The 25,503-nt window shown below is 41.2% G+C and overlaps 1 protein-coding gene across 4 annotated transcripts in view; it reads left to right on the forward strand.

Moving 5' to 3' along the window:
- The window catches only part of Hmgcr (3-hydroxy-3-methylglutaryl-CoA reductase), a 22,739-nt gene extending 924 nt beyond the window's left edge, over positions 1-21,815 (forward strand). For 2 of the 4 annotated variants that reach the window (XM_023703635.1, XM_023703637.1), the window contains exons 2-20: positions 4,688-4,875; positions 5,233-5,344; positions 5,656-5,743; positions 6,774-6,858; positions 8,085-8,190; positions 12,416-12,522; positions 12,629-12,745; positions 13,178-13,338; positions 13,455-13,702; positions 13,794-13,975; positions 14,915-15,109; positions 15,409-15,567; positions 15,710-15,867; positions 16,430-16,535; positions 18,807-18,977; positions 19,277-19,417; positions 19,538-19,696; positions 20,018-20,172; positions 20,307-21,815. In XM_023703635.1, the coding sequence (XP_023559403.1) occupies positions 4,711-4,875; positions 5,233-5,344; positions 5,656-5,743; positions 6,774-6,858; positions 8,085-8,190; positions 12,416-12,522; positions 12,629-12,745; positions 13,178-13,338; positions 13,455-13,702; positions 13,794-13,975; positions 14,915-15,109; positions 15,409-15,567; positions 15,710-15,867; positions 16,430-16,535; positions 18,807-18,977; positions 19,277-19,417; positions 19,538-19,696; positions 20,018-20,172; positions 20,307-20,361 (2,670 nt within the window). In that variant the 5' untranslated portion in view covers positions 4,688-4,710 and the 3' untranslated portion in view covers positions 20,362-21,815. Of the gene's footprint in view, positions 1-4,640; positions 4,876-5,232; positions 5,345-5,655; positions 5,744-6,773; positions 6,859-8,084; positions 8,191-12,415; positions 12,523-12,628; positions 12,746-13,177; positions 13,339-13,454; positions 13,703-13,793; positions 13,976-14,914; positions 15,110-15,408; positions 15,568-15,709; positions 15,868-16,429; positions 16,536-18,806; positions 18,978-19,276; positions 19,418-19,537; positions 19,697-20,017; positions 20,173-20,306 lie in introns of all 4 variants that reach the window. The other 2 variants (XM_004643487.2, XM_023703636.1) reach the window with 2 other exon arrangements.
- The last annotated feature ends 3,688 nt before the right edge of the window (positions 21,816-25,503 follow it).

Raw genomic sequence — 25,503 nt, forward strand, 5'->3', positions numbered from 1 at the left:
TTTTTTTTTTTTTTTTTTTTTTTTTTTGGAGATAGGATCTCACTACTTAGCTCAGACTGGGCTTGAACTCACTACGCAGCCCGGGTTCCTCGGAACTCCTGGCGATCCGCTTGCCTCAGCTTCCCAAGTGCTAAGATTGTAGGCGCATGTCAATGTCCACCATCTCAAGCAGTCATACTAATACTTCAGTATTTGAGGATGTGCATCCATGGACTTAGTTCTGCAGAGTCATCAGAAACGTTTATTTCTGGCCCATACTAAGTAATTGTGTACAATTTCTGTGTCTCCCAAAGAAGTAGTGTCTGTGTTTTTTCACTTGAGAACTTCGTTTTCTTCTCCATGAAGTGTAAGACTTAGAGGTTCTGAAGCAAAGGTCTGGAGAGTTCTTTGTGGATAGACTGATTTTTGTAGTAGCTTTCTTAGAATTTATGATAAACTTGGCAGTAAGAGCAAATGGGAATTAGTAACATGAAGATTAAAATATGTATACATTACAGTATTCACAGGAAAGCTATTGTGGGAGTGCATAGCATGCAGGCATTCTTTATTCTCTCATGGTCTAGACTGGACAAATAGTGAAATTATGGAGTCAGCATCTGTTAGACTTTGGTTAATCCAGGTGAAGCTGCCCATATTTGAAATTTAGTCTTTTTTTTTTTTTTTTTGCCTACACAAATAGCAGTTTTCATAGTCATATTTAGTACTTTGTCAGAGAAAATTGGAGCTCTAGCTTCTCAAGTGAATGAAGAGGTAATAACATGTAATAGAACTAGATGGAGAGATAGAGCAGGCTTCCTGCTTTCCAGTACCAGGTAAAGGTTTTGTGGAATGGTAGTTTGAGCAGCTGTCTGCTAGATCACATTGGAGTTAAAAGTGATCACAGAATATAACATGGCTCTTGCCTTCAGAGACTATAGATAGGTACACACAGAGTTGAGGACAGTGTAAGATATTGAGTAATGAAATACCAGAATGTGTAACACAAGAATGCGGAATGGGAGGAAGGATTCATGAGTTATGATAAAGTATCCTTCTGCTGTTGGTTGTGTTAAGTGGGCTTGGCAGATTGGATTATAGAGTTTTGAAGATTCAAATGAATTTAAAGTCTCCATACCTTAAAAAAAACCTTGTGAAATGTTTGTGGCGTATTTTATTCTAAATAAGCAAGGTATCTGTTGCTTTAGTCCCTTGTATTTTGTCTAGTAAAAGTTACTCTTACTGTAGCATGGTGTAAGTGCTGTCTATTGCATTTATAGGAGCTGGCCTGCAGCTGCTAGTGTCCCTCGCAACTGCTGAAGGTAGAAGATTGCCATGCGTGCAAAAGCTTTGCATAATCACAGGGAAGTGGGGAGGATGCTCATGGCCAATGAGATATTTTTAATGATGGTTACTTTTTACACACCTTTCTACAGCTGCTCAGTTATTTCCAAATAGGTGGAGTTCTCTGTTTAGCATGGGTCACAGGATCTTGTGTGAATTTTTTTTTCCTCCTACAGTGTTGAAAAGATACCTTTATACCTAGGAAAAAATGTTGCAGCATTTATAGTGCTACCAGGAAATCTCTTTGAGAGAAAATAGAATATGCCTAATGTGTAATTACGGGTTGCAAAAACCCTTTCTTTCTTGTTTTGTTTTTTGAGAAGGGGTCCGTCTGGCTATGAGTTTCAGGCTAGCCTTGAGCTCACTATGTGGCCCCAGCAGTTAACAGGAAACTCAGAGCGATCCTCCTGGCTCAGCTTTTGAGTGCTGGATTACAGGTGTGGGACTTGTAATCAAATTGGGATTCCTTCCTCGTACCAATTAGAAGTTTAATACAACTGCAATAATTTAATAGCGATGAATAATACTGAGTCAGTTTGGAAGAATCTAAGTTGAAGGAGAGGTTTTTGGTGTGGGAATTTAGAAATAATTCTCAAAGTTAGTTTTGCAACTACTTAATTTACTTGCTGGAACATTGGTACAGGTGGTCCTTTTTAAGGACTTCTTGTTTTTTATTTATATATTTACTTTAAAAATTACTTATTTGTTTATTTGGTATAGTGTTTCCCTATGCAGCAGCTTGGACTTGTAGTGAGCCCTCCCCAGGGCTAGGATTATAGGTGTGTGCCACCATGCCTGGTTTCGGTGGCTGGCACGGCACCACAGCATGCAACACTCAGGATTGAACCCAGGTCCTTGCGCTTGCCAGGCAGGCCCTTAGACTGTTGAGCTATCTCTTCAGCCCCTTGTTTTTTTTTTAAATGTAACAAAAAAGTTAAGCAGTAGAAATCATGAACATTCAGCTTCTCATGAAGCTTTCAGTTATAATCAAGTGAATCAAATCTAAGGTATGTTCAGAGCTTTCCAGTACTTTAAATCCAAGTTCCTATGAGTTAAATACAACATTTTGTTCCTTTCCAATTTGTTGAACAGTGCTGAATGTGAGTGCAAGATGCTGGAAGGTGAAATCATAAATCAGATTCAGGTTGGAAGGTAGAAAAACATTAGTAAGCATAAACAGGTGCATGGTATGCTGGAAGTTAATGTGATGCTCCACACCTGTAGTCCCAGAACTTGGGAGGCTAAGGCAAGAGCGTCGCCATGAATTTGAGGCTAGTTTGAATACACAGCAATGAGATCCTTTCAGAAAACCAAAACTCAAAAATTTAAAGCAAAATGAAATACAGTTTTGTGAACTTTCAAGAGATACATGGATACTGTTCCATGTATCTCATCCAGGTTATTTTATGTTATTTTCTATTTTATTTTTAAAAGATTGTTCTTGAGACTGGGTGTGGTGGTGCAAGCCTATAATCCCAGCTCTTGGGAGACTGTAAACAGGCAGATCACTGTGAGTCCGATCTAGTATTGAGACCCTGCACACCCTGAAGACCCTTCCCTAAAATACAAAAAAAAAAAAAAAAAAAAAAAAAAAAATTGTTCTTACAAACAACACTTTAATTACTTATTAATTTTTTATGTATTTAGTACAGGGTCTTGCTATGTAGCTTGGATGTAGTGATCCTCCTGTCTCAGCCTCCCCAGCGTTAGGATTACAGGTGTGCACAACCATCCATGGTCTTGGTGGCTTGATGCACCTGGGGCAGGGCCGGGGCCAGCACAGACATGTGATACCATGTGGTACCGGAGATCAAATCCAGATCATTATGCTTGCCTAGGCAGGGGCTTAGACTACCAAGCCGTCTCCACAGCCCACAAAACTAATCTTATGGTTTGATCAATCCAGTGAAGAATTGAGACTTACAGTTTAAAAATCATTGATTAGCTGGTGACATGGCGTAGGTGAAATGTAGGGAACATGGAGTGATACAGTGGTGTTGCTAGGTGAGAAGATTTGGTCCTAAAGGCTCCTTTTTTATTTCCTAGCCATTTAGACAGATTGTGCTTCTTTTTAAACTTACTTATCCTTGAACTTTCTGTCTGTAATAGATGAGTAACAGTTTTGGTGAACATGAAGTTTGTTTGAATTTTTGCTAAAGTAACTATCATTAATTGATGTTATGGATAGTTAATATGCTTTATCATATGCATTCGTTTTACACCTTAATCTTTTTTTTTTAAAGATTTATTTATTTATTTGGTACAAGGTCTCACTATCATAGTGTTCCTCCAGTCCTAGCCTCCCCAATGCCGGGTTACAGGCGGTTGCTACCACAGCGTGTTTCAATGGCTGGAGATTGACTCCAGGTCCTTGCGTTTGCCGAGCAGGTGCTTAGACTGCTGAGCTATCACCCTGGCCTACACTTTATTTAATCTTAAGACTTGTAAGTTTTTTGTAGACACCAATGGCTATGTAAGAGTTTTTTTCAAACTCAGAATATCAGATTATTATTTAGTCAGCAAACATGGAGATCTATAATTGTGGTAGTCATTAGATAGAATTTTTTCCCATGTTCTGTTGGGAATCTTTGAATGTTGCAGACATATGCTTCATCCAGCCTTTTCTAATGCGTTGTTTTAGTTAGTTTTGAAAGTTGAGGTTTGTTTCTCAACCAGTGCTTTTCCATTGGTCTTCCTGCCCTATCATGGATGATTCTAGAAGCAAAGCAGCCATCACAGCGTAATTCTTGCCCCTTTCTATGTTGTAGAAAGGCTGGTAGAATAGGAAGGACTTTTCTCTGGTAACAGCAACTTTAGGAAGGTTGATTAGGCCTCATTTTGCAAGTAACTATTCAGTATGTTTAATAGAATGAAACAGTGTAGTGGGTTCCTGCCCTAGGGGAGCTAATACATTACCAGAGTTACAGGGCACTTGGCCAGTAGATTCTTTGGTATTTACCTTTTGGTAAGCAGAATGGGGTGGTGAAGGTGTTTCATGGCCAGGTTGTTGGGATATCTGAGTGCTTGTTTCTCACTTCTTGTTTTCAGTTTTGTTTCCCTCCTTGGCCCTGAAATGAGTGAGGTATTTATTTGGTTTATTGAAAATGTTTGGATTCATAAATCTATAAGAAATGTGAAAAGCGAAAGATTTAAGGGTTTGAGTAAGGAAGTAATGACAGTCTTTAAATTACTTTTGTCTTTAAATTACTTTTATAATTTCCCAAAATTATAAAGAATACTATCAACTGGTCAAGGACTGGACACTGTTCAAAGCAGGACTGAGATATAGCACGGTTTTCCCTAAACATTTTTCTTTAAAGCTCCGTGAGCGAGCTGGGCACAGCGTTCACACTGGATATTCCTCCAGGACCCGCGGGCTCTGCTGCCGTGATGCTGTCCCGACTCTTCCGCATGCACGGCCTCTTTGTGGCCTCCCACCCCTGGGAAGTCATCGTGGGGACAGTTACACTGACCATCTGCATGATGTCCATGAATATGTTCACTGGTGACAACAAGGTCTGTGGCTGGAATTACGAATGTCCAAAATTTAAAGAGGTGAGTAAAGTTAACATTTCTATTTCTAAAGATTCTCCTTTTAGAGACTATATGAAAAACCATAGCTTTTATTTTAATATTCATGAGCTTACCGTAGATTTCCATCTGTTTGCATGGTATGGAATGTACTGGAAATACTTTTGAGAAGTACTTCTTAGAAATAACTTTATTTGAGAAATACAGCTTTTGTAATTGACTTCAATGAAAAAATTATGATAGTGTCTTAATTTGTTTGATATAGATTGTGCTTACACTTATATTCTTAATATTTAAACTAATGACACAAAATAAAAGTTCTTATTTTTGATCGCCTGTTCTAAAAGTCAGAGCTATTGAGAGCTTTCTCTTTCTCAATAGGATGTTCTGAGCAGTGACATCATCATTCTAACCATAACACGATGCATAGCGATCCTGTATATTTACTTCCAGTTCCAGAATTTACGTCAACTTGGATCTAAATATATTTTGGGTAATGCTTTCATCTACTTACATTCTTTGTGTACCATTCTATTTTCAATTTGCTGTGGAAATAACCTGTTTGTTCAAATGATGAGTCTGGAAATATGTGTGTTGCCGAGAACGTGTTAGATGTGGTCAGTGGTTTCTTTTCTCATTATGGAGAAATTACACTTTCTAAAATTTGAGATCTGAGTAATCTGGAGAAAAATACTAGATTTGTACAAGTTTGTATGTTTAATCTCAGATTCTTATATGACTAAAGTCTTATTTTTTTTTTAATAAAGGGTAAAGATTTTTCATTGTTGAACTTTTTCATTTCAGGTATTGCTGGCCTTTTTACAATCTTCTCAAGTTTTGTATTCAGTACGGTTGTCATTCACTTCTTAGATAAAGAATTGACAGGTTTAAAGTAAGTATTTAATATCTAAATGTATTTTCCTTTTTTTTTTTTTGGTACCAACCAGTAATTGAACTCATGACCTTACACTTACCAGGCAGGTGCTTGAGCCACTGAGCTATCTCCCCAACCCTGTACTTACTTTCTTTTAAAAATATATTTTTAAGAACTTTTATTCTTTATGCTAAGTGCGTGTGCTATCACTGAGCTACACCCTCAGCCACTCTTCTTTATGATAGAAAGGTAATATACAACATTTTCAAATGTTGAGGAAATAATAGGGAATTTTTTAATGTAATATTTTAAATTAGTTTTAATAGCAAAATGTTTTGATCTGTAGTCTTTCCAGCTTACTTTACACTTAAATTTTCTGAGATCATACTGCATAGGTATACTTTTATAATTTCTTTATGTCTGATTCATAGTTGATCAGTATCTTTCTGTTCCCATAATGTTGACTAAATTGTTGGCAATTCTCTACGAGTATTTTGTAGTATGGATAGTTTTCTTCATTAGTAACAGTGATGACTATCTTTATGCCTATTTTTTGTTCTATTCAGTTATTCCTTTGGATGTGTTTCTACGAGTGGCTTAATGTTCTTCCTTTTAAGTTCCTTGCATTTCAGGGCGGTCTTTAGTTGCTGTTGATAGTTCACTCTCCAGGAAGTTGGCTGTTCATCTTCTACATGTGTAGATGAATGAATAAGAGTTTTGTATGTTTTACATTTTTGCCAGTGATAATTCAAGATTTCTTTTACCAAGTACATTTTTCCTGTAAAGTTACCAAACTGAAACATGCATTTAAACATGGAAAGTTTTTTAACAAACAGGACAAGATCATACAGAGTATGTGCGAAAGTTTTATTTTAGAAGGGACTTTTAAGATGTGTTTGCTGGGACTGGGGAGATAGCTCAGTAGAATAAGCGCTTCCCTGGCAAGCACAAGACCCTGAGTTCAATCCCTGGTTCCGCAAAAAAAAAAAAAAAAAAAAGTGTTTTCTTTCCCCTGGTAAATGTACCTGACCATCTCCTTTGTTTCCAGTGAAGCACTGCCCTTTTTCCTGCTTTTGATTGACCTCTCCAGGGCCAGCGCATTAGCCAAGTTCGCCCTAAGTTCGAATTCACAGGTGAGTGCTACTTTGTTTGATGTCAATAGTGTAAATACTGTTCCTTTATCCAGTTTATTTACATCAGTAGGGGAGTCATTAATAGTTTCTTCATAACCCAAGATTCAGGGATTGCCCAAAATGAAATTCTCAAGTCCTAAGCTGCGGTCTGCTTCAGTACCCTAGGAATACTCCTTCTTATCTCAGGTGTAATTCCACCTGACTGGAATTTTTGAGTATTCCTCTTTTTCTGTTTTTCAGAGTTTTCAGAAATGATAGTGAAATGACTTTTGGATACTGAGAGTATCTACCTAGTAAAACACAGAGAGCGGAATAGTATTTAATAAGGTGTAAGCCTCGGGCTAGATTCATTTTTAACCCATTTCATTAACACTGATATTCTGTTATGTTTCATCTGGATGTTCATCAGTCACTTTTCAAAATGTAACATTATTCAGCGATTTTGCATCAGAGGATCTTGAATACGGAATACCTTGTGTGGAGCTAGAGACGTAGCTCCGTTGTAGGCCGTTTCCCCGACATGCATAAACACCTCGGTCTGATTTCCAGGACAGGAAGAAAAAAATGTGCATAATTCTGACGTGTTTATATATTTGATAACGTTTATGGTCACTGAGCATGTAGTCAAGGCAGTGACACAGATTTTATAACACAGTCTAATAAAAATTGCAACTAAGAACTTCTATCAAAGATAGCCAAAATATAAAATGTTGTAAGGTTTAATTGTGTAGTATTTAAATGGCAGGGGTTAGTGCCCTGTAGCAAAGTAACGTTCCCTAGTTGTGTCATTCATTTGTAAGGGAAGTCGACTGCTCTGTGTATCTGCTTTGTTTGATCCTCTATGCTTTGTGTCTTAAACATGTCAGTTTCATCATATTGTATATTTTATTATTTGAATAGTAAATTAGATTCTAGTGCTGAGCCCTAAGATACACACACTGTCCTCTGGTTTTGGGGACTCCTCTGCACTGAACTCGGCCTTTGCAGCAAGCTGTACCTTGCGATACTCCTGCCGTAGTTCTGAGATTGTAGGTGTACTCACCACACACAGCGTTAGGTTTTGCTTCGAGACCTGGTCTCAGTTGTGAAATTGCCTAGGCGAGACCCTCCTGCCTCACCACTCCAGAGTGTGGGGTTGCAGGCCTGCACCGTCAGCCACGGCTGTCAAGGATTTTTATAAGTTGCCTGTACTTCGCCCTTACTGCTGTGTATCCTCTGCGTTTTAGGATGAAGTCAGGGAAAACATTGCTCGTGGAATGGCCATCTTAGGGCCCACATTCACCCTGGATGCACTTGTGGAATGTCTCGTCATTGGAGTTGGAACCATGTCAGGTTTGTAAGCAACTTCTACCATCTGAAAATGAATATTTCATAAAGAAGAAAACCAATGTCGTTTGCTATTGTTTATTGTTGAATCTTTTTTTTAAATCTGTTTTTATAAGGATTTTTTTTTTTTTTTTGGCTCCGAATGCCTTCAAGGCAGGTTTGGCTGGCTTGAGTTGTAGGGATCGAACCACAGCAACCTGAGCCTGACTGCTTTGTTGAAGCAGCCACTTAAAGAACTGAGCTAAGGCGCAGGTCCCCTAAAATCTGTTTTTAATATTACTCTTAAATACTTAAAACTTCATGAGTATGTGTATATCTGACCCGTGTCTTTACTAAAGTAATATGTGGTTAGAATGAGAATAAGTTTATACTGGCTTATTTTTCACTCTTTCTGTGTTCTACTTTTGTATTGTTGGGGGGGGGTATTGGTTTTTAACCAAGATTATATTCCAAGGCAGATCTAGAACAGTCCTGCCCTTCTAGCCCTTGCTATTGTCTAGACCAGATTAATGGCCAGTTCCTCGTGTTTTAATTATCAAGGAAGAGACAGTGCAAGAATTAGGAATGGGTAGATGTGTTAGATCCACCTAAGAGGAAGTGGTTAGGAAGACGGCACGATAGCCAGCAGTGCGTGCTGCCAGGTGTGGAGCACGAGCTTGACACCCGTGCTCACGGCCTGTGGAGAATAGCTGGCGGGGAGTCAGGTATCAGAAGAATAGAAATTGTCCCGTGGCACAGAGATTTGACTGAATGGATGCGTGCTGCTGTTGAGGTTTTCCACTCATCGGACTGTGTAGCTTCTTGGGAAGACCACGCTTGGTGATGTACTTACTGTCCTGGTGTAGTTCCCAGTTAGGAAGTGTCTTGGTTTTTTTTCCCTGGTTTCTGGGACAGAATACCTGCTGTTCAAAAGTAACGAGGGAAAGGGTTCTTTAGCTCATAGCCTGTAGAGATTTCAGTCCATGATCAGTTGGCTCCAGGGCAGGGTGGTGCGGCGGAGGCAGCAGCTCATGGTGGAAGTCAGCAAAAGCCACAATAGCAAAGGGGGACAACAAGCCACTTAGCTCCCTTGTATGCAGGCTGCCTGATGTCGGGTCGGTCCTTTACACCTGCATCCTCTCCCTGCCCTCCTCTTGCACAGGCTCAGGATGTTTACATAGTGAAGACCCCGCCCCTCTGCTAAGAAAAACCTCTAAACTTCTCACATTGGTACTGCGTATCACCCATTATTGGGAACTTATTCAGAAATAATATATCTTGGAAGGTGTAGTTGGTTATCCCTTCACTGGCTAATTTATTAAATAGATGAGTTTCTTCTGAATTTCTGAGAGTGAATTATTGTGTAATTATTCTATCATTTAATAGATTTTATTTAGTAAAGTGAATATATTTTTTGAGCCAGGTGTGGTCATGCACACCCAGAATCCCAGCACTTGAAAGGCTGAGGCAGGAGGGTTGCTGTGAAGTTGAGGCCAGGCTGGGCTATATCTTGAGTTCAAGTTTGGTCTTAACTACACAGTGAGACGGTGTCTTAAAAAAACAAAAAAGAGAGAAAAAAATACTTTGAATTTACTTTAGAAATGCACATACCTGGTGCTGAGGTATGGTTGACTGGTAGAACACAAAGGTTCAGTTTCCAGGATTCAAAAAAAAAAAAATTATTTTTTAAAAAGGCAAAAGAATTTGCATAACTTAAAATTCACTTTTTAATTTTATTTTTAATCATTTATTTATTTATTTATTTATTTGGTACAGGGTCTTGCTATGCAGCTCAGTCTTGTAGTAATCCTCCTGTCTTAGCCTCCCTAGCGCTGGGATTACAGACCTGTGCCAGCATGGTGTAAGGAATCGAACCCTGGTCCTTGTACTTGCCTGGCAGGTGCTTAGACTGCTGAGCTATCTCCCCAGCCCCAGAATTCACTTTTTTTAAAACATATTTTTTTGCGTTTGTTTACTGCATGTTGAACCCAGAGCTTTCACACTTAGCTGCATCCGTGGCCTTTTGTTTTGATTTTTTTTTTTTTTTTTTGTGGAACCGGGAATTGAACTCAGGCCCTTGTGCTTGCCAGGGAAGTGCTTATTCCACTGAGCCATCTCTCCGGCCTCAGCCTTTTATTTTGAGATAAGAGTCTTGTTGAGTTACCCAGGTTCAGCTCAAACTTGCAGTCTTCCTGCCTCAGCCTCCCAGAGTTCTGGCATTATAGGCATGTAACACCATGGCAGCTAAGAAGTGAAAGCATGCCTATGCCATTTTCTTCAAGCAAAAGAATATATGAGAAGGTGATGATTAGGTAGGAAGTCACAGCAGTCCATGAAACTGAAGTTTATTCATTTCAGTCATGGCAGGAAGTCATAGGGTGATGAATTGTGCCACATATGGGCCAAGAGATGGACAAAGGAAATAATCGATTTGCTAGAGATCTTGGCAACTACACAGAAATTAGAAATTTGGCACAGGACAGATTGAACACATGTAAACTCAGAAAACCCAGAGGACCTTATACATGGCAAAGACGCATCTCCCCACTGGACTGTACTCAGCCCTGGTAGTGACCCTGGAGAAAAGCCACTGTGAAGGAAAAATGCCAGGTTGAGCTGAGTCATGCGAGGCCTTGAGAAAGAGAGAAGCCAGTTGGTTGTTTTGAAGCTCAAATCAGTGCTCTGGCTTTGTGCAGGAACTGGTGCAGAGATGAGAGTGTGCATGACAACAGAGTAGGGAAGGAAGGCTCTTGAGTGCATGCGCCCCCGCTGTGTCCCTGTTGGATGGAGAGAGATGGTAGACAGTCAAGTTGTAACACATTGGGCAAGGGCGGTTTTGATAACCTTGAGTTTGAAAGGTGTGTGGTCATGTCTTGGTTGATAATGCTTTCATTATAATTTTGTAGTCTCAAATTTCTGCATTTGAGAGTGACATGGAATTTTAAAAAGGTAGTAATGAGTGCTTTTGTTCTGTTTGGTGAAATTGTCTCTTATAATTAGAAAATAAAATATACTTTGCTTTTAATACTGGCTTTTCTATTAGCAGTTTTAATTGGAATAAGGAATCATTTTTATTTATATTGCAAAGTATTTTAATTTTGAGTGACATGTAAAATAGACTCCCATAAAGTCTTTCTTTTTTTAAATTTAGTACAGGGTCTGCAGAGTCTTATTACAGAGTAGAGTCCTAGTGATTCTCCTGTTTTCAGCCTCCCAAGCGCTGGGATTAAAGGTGTGCGCCACCACGTCCATTCTCAATTGCAGTGTCAGCATGCCCCGGGGGCAGGGCCAGGGCCAGCATAGCACACTGGGGATTGAACCTCGGTCTCTGCGTCTGCTTAGGCAGGTGCTTTAATCTGCTGAGCTCTCTGGCCGGCCCTAAGTCTTTTTTTCTGCTGTCTAATTTTTACTTTCTATTTGAATTTACCAAATAATATTGTAGATATTTGGTAGTGAAACGTTTGTTAATTTTCAATCTTGATTTTGTCTTCTGTCATCCTTTCAAACAGATCAGTGAAGTAACCAAAATTATATAAGAATATCATGAGGCCTTATGGAGATTATATGGAAGTTAGAATTTAGTGGTATACATGAAATATTTATGTTGGTACTGTGTCAGGAATGGGATAACTGGCAATAAGTTCTGTAAAGTCCTTGATTCAAAGCTGAAGTGCTTTTGTGGTAAAAGTAAGATAAGTCAGCAGTATGAATTGGAGGACAAGGCGTTCCTAGTTTCAGGAGAATACATAGTTTCCGGCATTACTGTCTGCAAATAAGATACTTGCATTTGACTAAAGCGAATTGCAAACAGTTGAGGTGGTACTGGAAGATGTGAAGTTAGGTGTGTTTCCATGAGGGACCGAGAGTTGCATGTTTACTTTCACTGCTCTGTAGGCCTTGGCCTCAGCTTTGAGCTAATCTTGTTGCCTGTAGATGGCACAGAGCTTGAGTAGCGGTATTTTCATGTGTTTGTTCACCAGCAGGAAGTCCTTGTGCTACATGCAGCTTAAAAAATGCACAGGTCTACTTAGGCAAGCACAGGGGACCAGGGTTTGATGCCCAGCACCACATGCCGCCGTGGCCCCACCCCGGGCATGGTAACGCACACCTGTAATCCCATCTCTGGGGAGGCTGAGACAGGATCACTCTGAGTACGAGCTGCATAGTGAGACCCTGTACCAAATACATTAAAAAAAAAAAAAAAAAAATCCACATGCATTTCCAGTTACATATTGCGTTTTTCTCCACCTAGGGGTCCGTCAGCTTGAAATCATGTGCTGCTTTGGCTGCATGTCGGTTCTTGCCAACTACTTCGTGTTCATGACCTTCTTCCCAGCTTGTGTGTCCTTGGTATTGGAGGTGAGAACAATTCTTACTTGCAGAATTGGTAGAAGAATATATATCGTTCTATCAGTTCACCCAAACAAATGAGTGCCTTCTAATGTGACTCTGACATTTTTTGCAGCTCTCTCGGGAAAGCCGTGAGGGTCGTCCCATTTGGCAGCTCAGCCACTTTGCCCGGGTGCTAGAGGAAGAAGAAAATAAACCAAATCCTGTCACTCAGAGGGTCAAGATGATTATGGTAATGGCATAGGTTCTTTTTCTCCCTTCAGTGTCCTTGATCTAAATGTCATTGTTTCTTATAATTTGGGGTTTTTCTTTTTTTTTTTTGCTTCCTATTTTTGTATATATGAAATTCTACCTCTTTCAATGATATCCCATTGTCTTCTTGCCTTTTCTTAACTTGGTTCTTTACTTCTTTAAGTGTCCTGGTCATTATTAGTCGTCCTACCCTAAACTAATTTTTTAGGTTCCTCCTGTCTTTGAAACCTGTTGTTTGGGAAGTTTCCACAGTAATGGGGTCACAACTTAAGTCACATGCAGAGCCTGTGGGCTTTCTTGTGACAAGGGGAGGCCATGGAAGAGTGTGTGTGACTAATTGTTAGGGATGAGTTTAGGCTTTCAGAATACATAACTGAGGCAGAGGATACATAATTGCTCCGTTTTATTTCAGTCCTTAGGCTTAGTCCTTGTTCACGCTCACAGTCGCTGGATAGCTGATCCTTCACCTCAGAACAGTACTGCAGAACAGTCTAAGGTTTCTTTGGGACTGGATGAAAATGTGCCCAAGAGAATTGAACCAAGTGTTTCCCTTTGGCAGTTTTATCTCTCCAAGTAAGTTAACTGAAACCTACGGTGTTGCATATTAATCACATTGCTCTATGCGACTAGATTTGGTAGTTCCTGTTATAGTGCTGGATCATAACATTAATTTGTTTTCTTTTATTTAGAATGATCAGCATGGATATTGAACAGGTTATTACCCTAAGTTTAGCTCTTCTTCTGGCTGTCAAGTACATTTTCTTTGAACAAGCGGAGACAGAGTCTACACTTTCATTAAAAAACCCTATCACATCTCCTGTGGTGACCCAAAAGAAGGCCCCTGACAGTTGTTGTAGACGTGAACCTACACTTGTCAGAAACAACCAGAAATGCCAGTTAGTGGAAGAAGAAACAGCGGTAAACCAAGAAAGAAAAGGTACTATCTTACTCCTTTTCACTTTTTTATTGGCAATTTGTCATAAAGTGGAGGGTCTCCAGCATTACGGGATTTCTTTTGCTCTCTTCAGCAGTTGAAGTTATTAAGCCCTTAGTGTTTGAAACAGACACCTCGAACAGAGCTACATTTGTTGTTGGTGGCTCCTCCTTGCCTGACCCTCCATCAGACCTGGTGGCACAGGAGCCTGAAATTCTGCTTCCAAAGGAGCCTCGGCCTGCTGAAGAATGTTTGCAGATACTTGGGAATGCAGAGGTACAGAAGGTCATGTGGACTCGGGCTTGGAATTGTTTTTGCAGAGAACACTTGTTCATTTTCATAAAGGAAGGAAAAACTACTGAATGCTGCCGAGTTCTAGGCACTGTTACACAGGTCCTCTGTGTTCCCTGCCACGTAGGAGGCTGGTGGCATTGTCTCCATTTTTCAGATGAGAAACCCAGGCTCTAGAGGACTAAGTAATTTCCCAATAATTAGTTATTTACTTACTGCAGTACTGGGGATGGAACTCAGGGTCTCACATGTGCTAGGCAAGTGCTCTATCACCAAGCCATCTGTTTGGCTGAAAAAAATTCTTTACATATATTTCTTCGCAAGATACCCTTTTCCCTTAACTTTATCAAGGTATACCTGACAAGACTGTGTATATTGATTATTTTGATATCCCTATATGTTGTCAGTAATAGCCACAGCTAAGCTAATCAATATATTTGTTACCCCGTTGTTACTCTTTCCTCCCTTTGAGAACAGGAAGATTACCTCCTTGCAGGTTTCTAGTTTGCACTACATGCAGTAACTGTTGACACTGTTAGAGCTCCAGGCCTTAGTCATCCTCCATAACTGAAGGTAGTGAGGAAAGGGATAGTAAAGAACTGGACAGAAAAAAAAAAGAACTGGACAGATGATAACCTTGGTTAGAAGGAAGACTTTCTTTTTTTATTTTTAGTTTTTTCATTGTGAATACCTGTTCAGAAATTTAAGATAAAACTTTTTAACAGTCTGAGCTTACACTGTTGAGCTACCTTCCTGGCAACTGTGATAGTTTTTATAGTATTTTCATTTGGTATTATTCTTATTGAATGATTGATTATTTTTCAGGAATATTTATAATAGACAAGAATTATGTATGTTCATTCAGCGTGACAAGTGACACAAAGCCCGGTCCCTCATCACCTCTGTCTTCTTTCCATTCCTTAGAAAGGTGCAAAGTTCCTCAGTGATGCTGAGATCATCCAGTTGGTTCATGCAAAGCACATCCCAGCTTACAAACTGGAGACTCTGATGGAAACCCATGAACGGGGTGTGTCTATTCGCCGACAGCTACTTTCCAAAAAGCTTCCAGAGCCTTCCTCGCTCCAGTATTTACCCTATAGGGATTATAATTACTCCTTGGTATGTTATTGTCTGTATTAGACCAAGTTTGCTTTCTAGTCTTCTTTTTTTTTTTCTTGACTAGTGGTTTTATATGTACAGTTTTATTGGACTTAGGATGTGGGCCTTAGAAGTTGAAATATTTTTAGAGTCATTACTAAAAGACTTCAGTATTTGAAACACTTAAAAAGTAAATTAGTATTTTTACTGATCACTGTACCAGTGGGTTAAGTTAGGAGCAAGTTATTAGTGACAGAAGCTGAGATGAGTTGCTGTGCATCTCTGGTAGATTTTCATCTGCTGTCCACCTGATCTTATAGGTGATGGGAGCTTGCTGTGAGAATGTCATCGGATACATGCCCATCCCTGTTGGAGTGGCAGGACCTCTGTGCTTGGATGGAAAAGAATTTCAAGTTCCGATGGCAACAACTGAAGGCTGTCTTGTGGCCAGCACTAATAGAGGCTGCAGAGCAATCAGTGTAAGTTGTAGTTTTTTCCCCAGTTCAAAAATAAACCTGTATCAGGGCAGCCAGAACAGATTTGGATATGAGAAAGGACAGCTTTGGGGGCCAGTAGAAACATTTTCAGGATTAATAAGTGTTTCTGTGATGATCCACATAGCTCGGAGGAGGAGCCACTAGCCGAGTCCTTGCAGACGGGATGACCCGTGGCCCAGTGGTGCGTCTTCCCCGTGCCTGTGACTCTGCAGAAGTGAAGGCTTGGCTTGAAACCCCGGAAGGATTTGCAGTGATAAAAGAGGCCTTCGATAGCACCAGCAGGTATGTGAGTGGGTTTATTTGTACATTCACATTTATTTCAAAACCAGTGTTACTTTCTGTGGTTGATTGCTAGAAGTTATGAGCGATATTTATGCTTGTTTAGGGGATGTTGATTCAAATCAGTGCCCTCCTAGAGATAAATCGGTACAAAATGTGAGGTAATACATTTAAGGTGTTGCCACTTTGTCCTTGGAGAGAACCATCTTAGGAGAAAAGACTTCCTAAGCAGGATAGAAGCATTAGTGTAACAGGTTTCCTTTGAATGTAGAAGATTAGCCTTGGAAAGAAGTGTGATCACTGTAGATGATAATCTTGGATAACTCAAGCTAGTGTGTTTGTTTTCATTTGGACTTCTAAGTTTCCCAAGAGGTGCCTGTATACAGCCCACTTGTCCTCAGCATTTAAGAGTTAGCTAGGGTTGAAAAGTATCTCTCATATTGTTTCATGAAAGAAGAAAGTGGTAATTTTGATAAGCTTTCTCAGAAGCATGATATGAAGTACTGAATTAGAGTCTAAGATTACTCCCCTCTTAAAAGACTAAAATAAAATCTTTTGTTTACAGGTTTGCACGTCTACAGAAACTGCACATCAGTATGGCTGGGCGCAACCTTTATATCCGTTTCCAGTCTAGGACGGGGGATGCCATGGGGATGAACATGATTTCAAAGGTGGGCATGGAGGCAGCGTGTCTGAAAAGGTTCAGGGATAGACACAGAGGTGGGAAGAGGGACTGGGTGGCTAGGAGGCAGGAGTAGCAATGGGTTTTCCATGTAAGTCTGTCTGCACTTAGTGATGTATTATGTATGTATGTTACCTACTCAGTCAGTTTAAGTAATATACTGAAAGTGAAATGTTGATGTCACTTATCTTACATAAGTCAGACATTGGTTAATTGTTGTTGGTTATATATATTTGATGAAGACTTGGACTTGTACATATTTTAAGTCTGTTCAGACAAGCTAGGGAGAGTCTTGGGTTAATACCTCAAAACTGTGAAATAAAATTTCCCATAGAATAGCAGGGTGGTGCTGGAGGTGTACCTCAGGGGTGGGGTGAGAGTGTGTGTTTATGGCCCTGGGTTCAACCTCCAGCATCTTCCAAAGGCCAAAAAAAGAAAATCAAAACTGCAGTAATAACCATTGAGCCTGACCTCCTCTAGGAACTTAAAGACTTGTGTTTAAGAAAACAAATATGGGGCTGGGGAGATAGCTCAGTGGAATAAGCACTTGGCCTGGCAAGTGCCGAGGACCTGAGTTCAATCCCTGGTTCCACCAAAAAAAAAAAGAAAGAAAACAAATATGTGTAGTTTGTGTCTACTTACTTTAATCATTTCCTAAGGAGTTTGTATATAGCTTATATTGTTATTTGTTATTTATTAGAAGCAAATATGAAATGTTGAAATCATCTGGTTAGGCTACAGTTTATTTTGTGTGTTTATAAGAATCATTCACAAAGGAAAAGAAGAGTTGCTCATTTGTAGGTTTTAAAAATAGCCTATAAACATTATAACAATTCCTCAGCAACCAAAAAATCAATTTGCCCTATGTTCCAGCAGTTCTGTTTCTGGGAATTAGAGAACAGGATCTTGATGGGGTGTTTGTACACTCCTACCTACAGTAGCATTTGTCCCAGTAGTAAACTTAAGTGTCCGTTGATGGATATGCACTTGGACAAATGAAATGAGCTGGATGTAAGTAACAAAATACTAGCCTGTAAAAGGAAGGGAATTCTGAGTATGCTACAAAATGAATGAACCTCGTGCAGGTAAGTGAAGTAAGCCCCTCACCCAAAGATGCTTCCCATTCTCCTTATATGAGCTAGCTAGAGCAGTCAGCATCATAGACAGGAAATAGAATGTTGGCTCCCAGGGGCATGGGGAGAAGGGCATGAGGTGTTGTTTAATGGGTTGTGGAATTTCAGGTTTGCAAGATCCAAAGAGCTCTAGAAATAAGTTGCACAGATTTACTTACCACTTTCCACTTAGAACTGACTAAGATGTTACATCTTATGACCATTAAAAATTGTTTTAGAGGGGCTGGGGAGATGGCTCAGTAGAATAAACGCTTCCCTGGCAAAGCGCAAGGGTCTGAGTTCAATCCCCAGTTCTGCCCCCCCACCAAAAAAAATTGTTTTGGGGCTGGCCAAATAGCAGATTAAAGCACCTGCAAGCAGGTGCAGGGATCAGGGGTTCAATCCCTGGGGCTGCTGTGCTGGCCCCACCCCCGGGGTGCACTGAGATGGCAGTTGAGACAGCATGGTGGTGCGTGCCTGTAATCCCAGCTCTTTGGAGGCTATAAGCAGACAGATCACTATGAGTCCGATCTAGTAGTGAGCTCTAGTAGACCCTTCCCTAAAAAAATACAAAAATACAAAAAAAAAACAAAAAACATATATATATATATACACACACACATATATATATGTATATATGTATATATATAGTTTTAAATTCCAGTAGATAGATTTCAAATTATTGAAGTATGGGTTGTTAGTTCAGTTAGTTCATTGGGAGGCTTCTTTTATTTTATGTAATATAAATGATCTTCCATTAATAAGATGACTTTAGTCACTTGTTTTACTTTACCAATTTAGTAACCTGGACTTCCAAATAACAGTTTAATAGCTGGAAGGTTGAGTAACTGTGCCACAACATATGAATACGAGCACTTCTTATATTCTTATTGAGCATTTTAATGAATTTTTGTCTTACACCTTGTTTATCAATGACTAAAAGTAACTTGGTTTTCATACCTAGACATAATACATCAGGAATCCATACCTGGAAAGTTAAGTCACTAGAATGGTTAAAAGGATAGCCATTATTGTGCTGTGCTTCTCTGAAATATAGTTGTATTTAGAAATATTTCATCAGTACATGTAAAACCTGTGATCTATGCTTCGTGTCTTCTAATACATTTCCCCGTTTGGCTTGTCCGTAGGGCACTGAGAAAGCACTTTCAAAACTTCAGGAGTATTTCCCTGAGATGCAGATTCTAGCAGTGAGTGGCAACTATTGTACCGACAAGAAACCTGCTGCCATAAACTGGATCGAAGGAAGAGGAAAGACTGTTGTTTGTGAAGCTGTCATTCCAGCCAAGGTTGTCAGAGAAGTAAGTGACTGGATGAGTATCTTAGCTTTGAAATTTTGCACTTTTTCCCTGGGCTAAACAAATTAGAGGAAGGAGTCTTAACATCTTTAAAAAGTTGCATTAATGGAGTTCTATTTTCATTGAAGATGCCATGTTCATCTTCATGTGGCATTCCCAGGAGCAGACTTCGCTGACACTCTTATTGCTGAGGATAGGGCTTGCGGGGAGCCACATCTAACAGAGGCACAGAAAGCTGATGTGGGTAGCACTCTCCTGAGTCTCCTAGAGGAAGATATAAGATGTCTACAACTGTTTTGTAGGTATTAAAGACATCTACAGAAGCGATGATCGATGTGAACATTAATAAGAATCTGGTGGGCTCTGCCATGGCTGGGAGTATCGGGGGCTACAATGCCCATGCAGCCAACATCGTCACAGCTATCTACATTGCCTGTGGACAGGTGAGCTCTCCCGCCTGTTTCTAAGGAGGTCTTATCTCTCTGTGTGTGTGTGTGTGTGTGTGTGTGTGTGTGTGTGTGTGTGTGTGATGTCTTATCTATATTGGTATTTTTCCATCCTAGGATGCAGCACAGAACGTTGGAAGTTCAAACTGCATTACTTTAATGGAAGCTAGTGGTCCAACAAATGAAGATTTGTACATCAGTTGCACCATGCCATCTTTAGAAATAGGAACCGTGGGTGGCGGGACCAACCTCTTACCTCAGCAAGCCTGTCTGCAGGTAGGACTGACTCGCACAGCCCAGTGAGGTCCATTCTCTCTCAGGAGACGGTGCTCTTACGCTGCTCTTGCTTCTTACCAGCCTGACCTAGCATGTCCACCTAAGCATAGCTTATTCGGGCCTGTGCTTGATGCATCGAGCATAGATAAAGAGAGCCAAAAAGGCACTGCTAGCTGTGGTGTATGAATTGTCAGTCCTGGCTGGCAAGTCTTGGAAGTTGTCACTTCCAGTGGAGCTGTAGTCTGTTGCATTGTAGTTGCCTTGATTTGTGTAATTACTGCTCTTGATGTGAAGGGTGGATCCTTGTCTCTCTGATAATAGATGCTAGGTGTCCAAGGAGCATGTGTAGACAATCCTGGGGAGAATGCCCGGCAGCTTGCCCGAATAGTGTGCGGTACAGTCCTGGCTGGGGAACTGTCACTGATGGCAGCGTTGGCAGCAGGACATCTCGTCAGAAGTCACATGATTCACAACAGGTCAGACTTACACGTGTTTCTCTGTACTTAAGGAACTGCAGTATGAAAATTTGATATTCAGATACAGTACTCCCATATTAAAATTTTATATTTCTGTTCTTTTGTAATTACTACTTGTGTTTTTTTGACTGTAGGTCAAAGATTAATTTGCAAGACCTCCAAGGAACATGCACCAAGAAAGCATCTTGAACAGCCTAATAGTTCTGGACTATCAATGTGGGCATTGGGTTCTAAAGGACTAACAAAATCTGAATTAAAAATCTTATGTCTCGTGGAAGATGAATAGAGGTAATCAATGAGACAACTGCTTGCATTTGGCTTTTCAGAGAAGTAGGAGGGCTTTCCACCCCATGCCTGCGTCCTGAACACAGCCCGCACTTTCCCTGCCGCGTTCGGTGGGAACATGCAGTGTGGACGCCACACTGAAGCAGCCCGGAGGGTAACCTGTGGTGCACTTCTGAAAGCAAATACAAGCTGGGGAAAAGATGTTTTCTTTTAATGAAATGATGAAGTTTTCATGTGATTATTGTGAGATTTTTGCCTCTGACGGGTTAAAAATGGATTTTTAAAATTATATTGTAGCTGACAACTCCTGATTTTATAGTTAATTTAGTCTGAGTTATAGAAACTTTGTAAGAGCCAGGTTTATTTTTTGTAAACTCATAATTCATTTGGTGCTGGTCTGTTTCGACTTGGGGATACTAACATTCTTCAGAGAGGACCTGCTTCTTCAAGGGAAGAATTTTATTCTCAAACTACAGAATAATATGCTGAGCAGTGTTCAGTAGTACTTTATCAAGAAGACAAATCACTGCATTCCTCACTGTAGGCTATTTGTTCAGAGGCCTCCTGTCTGAATATAAATGTTTGTCTAGATTGGCAATAGCGTGAATTTCAGTGTTAGCTTCTAAGAGTTCCGTGCTCTTCGCTGAAGATGGCAGATCTCTGCTTCCACAGAGCAACCGGAAGTGTAGCACCTGCAAGTCTGAAATCAAGAGTGTGGAAACACTTTTGGAAGGAAGATATCATTTTGCTAAGCCAACTTTTAATTTCTTTGAAGACATTTTAATTTATTTAGTTGAAAAATATTGGTAGTTTTTTAGAGAACTATCAGATCTGTATATATTATAATAAAGCTTCTTATGCTAGGAGCTTACTGAAAGTGTTCAAGAAGTAAAGAAAGTCAACTTGTATATTGATAAACACTAGCTCGGGCCGGAGAAGATCTTGTTCTTTAGTTCTGTCCAGGAAGCCCTGGCCTCACGAGGCCTCTTGAAAGGAAGTCAGAGCCCGTGAATGGCCCTGGAGCTGGGTGCCTTGTCCCGGGGCCAGGAGGTTGGTGACTGAAGCAACACAGGGGCTCTTCGGCAGATCCATAGAGCTCTTTCTCAGGGGGTCAGCAGTCAATGAATCCTAATTTGTTTTTAATGTACAAGTTTTGTATAAATAATAAAGAACTCCTTATTTTGTATTATTCCATCAAATGCTTCAAGTGTTGGTCTTGGGTAGCTGATGTCTCATGTAGAAGATGGACTCTGAAAAACATTCCAGTCCTGTGGGCACCCTGGGAGCCTGAGCGATTCTGTCTGCAGTATTATTGTAAACAGTGACCTTTTCTGCTGTATATAAAGTTTAAACTCCTCTTGTGACTTTTCAGCTAGTGACTTCTTACTTGAGCTTTTCATGGCAGCGGCAATGAAAAGTATGTAGTATTCATTTTTGGTGACTGTAACCAATACCCTCTTACCAAATTAATGTTTTGTACAATTACTAAATTGTATACTTTGTTATAGAGTACTTTGTTCCAGTTCCAGTAAATAATGAAAAGGAAGTTAATATTTAAAGCGTAAGCCTTAGCCTTTTTTGTTTGGCTTAACCCTAGGCCTGAGGCCGGGAAGTTTTCAGAGTCAGCATAGCTGACTGTAATTCATGCCAAGGGTCACACAGTGATTTAACTACGATGCTAATGGCAGGCTGGTGCTGGATGGGCTTTAGAATTACCTTTCTTAGAGGATTTGATTAGGTTTAGCATCCCATCAGGCTGCTGTGTTTCAAGGGTGGGAGGAGTTAAGAGGTAGCCTTGGGAGTGTGGGTAAGCTGCCTCAGCTGAACTGGAAGGAAATTTGTACAGCTTCCTACAGCTGAGGTTGGACTTGTCAGGAAAGCTGACTTCAGGGTTTGCAACTGTCGGCTGCACTTGCTGTAGAGGTGAAAAAGCGAGCTTGAGCACTACAGCCAGGACCTGGGTTCTAGAATTCCATTTAGCTTTTTTTCTTGACATAACCTGAGTGATCCACTGTGTGGTCATCCTCTCCTGAACAAAGCAGTATAGACAAAAAAATGAAGGACTTTACCCCCTACGTCCTGCATGGGTGACTTTGGCAATGAGATGCACATTGCAGGAAAGTGGACATCTGAAAAAACAGAAAAACCTTTGGGCTTAGTTTTGGAGGGTTGGCCCGTGGCCCACGGCCCCATTGGTTTGGGTCTGTGGCAGTGCATCCATCCAGCTGGGCTTGTGTGCTGGTGGCCACCTGTTCATCTGGCTAGGAATCGGAAACAGGAAGAAACTGGGTCCCCAAGTCCCTTCTAGAGCATGACCAATGTGACCAGATGTCCCTTAGGCCCTACTGGTCCTACCACTCCCAGTAGGTATGTGACCTGGGGGCTAAGAGGGGACAGTCCCTTTTAAAGTACAACAGGGTCTTCCTTGTAGGAGAGGATACAGAGTGAAATCCTCAGGACTTTCACAGCAAACAGCTCAGAGGACAAACTAGCAAAGCACACCCAAGATCGATTCACTGGAGGTGAAGGAAGGGCTTATGTTCAGTGTAGAAGTGTAGAGACCTAACGGCTATCGCTTCTCTTAACTGCTCCTGTGCTGCACAAAGCTAGCACTTATTAATGAATGGGCACCCTTTATGCTGGAACCCAGGGGAAGACAGCAAATGGTGGTTTGCAGTTCTGTTTTAAGATGAACAGGTGGCACTGTCATTGCAGTATCATGGAACATCCTCCCCTTTGCATCTGAGCAAGTTTAAGAGGTTGCTGAGTATTCTCAAGTTGGTGTCAGTTCAAGCTTCACAGTTGCTAACAAAGCTGGGCTCACAGCTGGAGTTGGGGGCCGTGCAGGAGTGCTGTCTGGTCCAGTGCTTTAAACTTGAGTGGGTGTCAGACTCACTTGGGCAACCCCTTTACACGGTGTATGTGGCCCCAGGGTGTCTGACTCTGTCTAGGCTGAGGCCTAGACTTTGGCAGCTCTGACAACTTTGCTGGTGCTGCTACCACATCTAAGGAGCTTGAATTTGTGTGAGGTTAGTACAACTGAGAGTTACACTGGGAGTTAAAAAATTGTTCTTTCGAAAGCACAGTGTTGGAAAATGGAGAAAACAAATGCTCGTGAGTGAGGAGGAAAAACAGTCAATGAATCCTAGAGAGGTGTAACACCCAACAGATGAGATGTTACTTGGTCTTGGTGACTCCCCCACCCCCAATCCCTGTACACCTTGTAGGTGGTCTCATATCTCCAGCCTATGGAACGACTGCCCCAAACTCCTTTCAGTTACTGTTTTCTTCCCATGAAACAGAGGGTAAAGGGGTGCATGTGAATCTGATGTGCTCAATGCTGACAGGGCCACTGTCCACCCTGTCCTCACCACACCTGCCCTGTGGCCCCAAAGCCACTTCTTTTTACTGCAACTTTCACTGGAACAGGAAACCCATTAAAAGCATGACAGGTCTGAAGCCAGCTGTAAAAATGGGCTTTGAGCCATTTATCCACAAGCCTTAAGGCAGGCAATTTGTACACTGTCCAAGGAACTTGGTAAGAAAGCACCAGGTAGTAATTCAAGTGGAAAGGCCTGCAGACACAGAGCCCGTGTGGTTTAAGGCATGACTGCTTCCCTGCTGCTTGTAAGTTGCAAAGGTGAGCAGGGATGCAGAGGATTGTTGGGGCACAGTGGGGGAGTGAAGGGAACAATCCTGGCTGTATACACATAAATCGGAAACTTCGGACAAGGCAGATCTACTTTATTGGTGCTAATGCATGATGGGAGAATCCGGTGCTCAGCCCAGAAGAGCCCATAGGAGCGTGTGTCTTCCTGCCCTGTCACTCTAGACTTGGGCCGAGGCCTCACTTGGCTCCTGTGGGAGCCACCAAGTTTGGGGTGCAAGTCCTGCAGTGCTGTCTCCTCACCTGGGGCAGAACCTGTCAGAGCTCTTGCTCTTCTTCACTGCAGAACATACGTGTGTGGGCCCCACCTGGGCCACTGCTCCTTTGGCAGATCTGAACATTCTCTCCCCAAGCCAAAGTGCATTACTGGTTTGCTGCTCCTACCTGGATACCTCAAGGTTTAAACAGCAAACTCTTGGAAGACAGTTTACTTGAAACTTGCCAGGGCCAGGCTTAGTCAGAACCCACGTCTTTTGTGCAACTCAGAAAAATGGTGCACACACATCTCTGATAAGTGTCTCTTGATGAATTACATGTACATATACAGAAGTTACACGTTTTTCCCCAGAATTTGTGGTAAACCTTGTTATCCTCTAGGCTGAGGTCTTATTAAAAAAAAAAGCCAGACATTTATACATGTTTCATGCTTGTTGAATGGCTAATAAACATTTACTGCAAAGAGAAAATAAATCATTTACAGGAAGAGAAAGGCTGTGGTAGAGCTGAGAATCCAGAGGCCTCCATTCTAACACTTGCTCTGCTACGAGCTGGCGGGAACCTTACATTATTTACCTCATAGCTATTTGTCCTGTTTCCTGACTGTAAAATGAGCACATAGATCAGGGCTTTTATGGTCCAATCTGTTGTTTTTTTATGGTAGGGGGATTGAAGTTGGGCACCTAGTACTTGCCAGGGAGGTGCTTATGCCACTGAGCTATCTCCCTAGCCTTAAGGTCTAATCTAGAATAGAATACCCTATTTATTCTTGTCTCATGTGTATGTATCTGCACTGAGTCATTCTGTAATCCAGAAACAGAAAGAGGGCTTTTTATAGTGGTTGAAACATAGGTATCTTATGGACACCTAAGTTGGGGAGCTGTCTAGGGCAGTGGTGACCTGTGGCATGTCTGCTGCCATGCCCCATTTGTATTGCTGAAAGCTCTAAAGGTTCACCACCCCTGCTTTAGGACCTTCCCCGGAGTGCCAGATTCTCAGTGGAAGGGCCTCGCCAGGTCTCCCTCTGCATCATCTCTCCTCAGCAGTCGCACAGCTAAGGAACCCTTTGCACCCCACGCCCCTGTGGGTGCTCACAGCACCTGCCTCCTCTGGGAGCCTGGCTCATTACCATGTTCTCTGGCTGGGAAACCACTTCTGTAGTG

This window comes from Octodon degus, unplaced genomic scaffold (genome assembly GCF_000260255.1).
Source record: "Octodon degus isolate 3935 unplaced genomic scaffold, OctDeg1.0 scaffold00177, whole genome shotgun sequence".
Taxonomy (NCBI): domain Eukaryota; kingdom Metazoa; phylum Chordata; class Mammalia; order Rodentia; family Octodontidae; genus Octodon; species Octodon degus.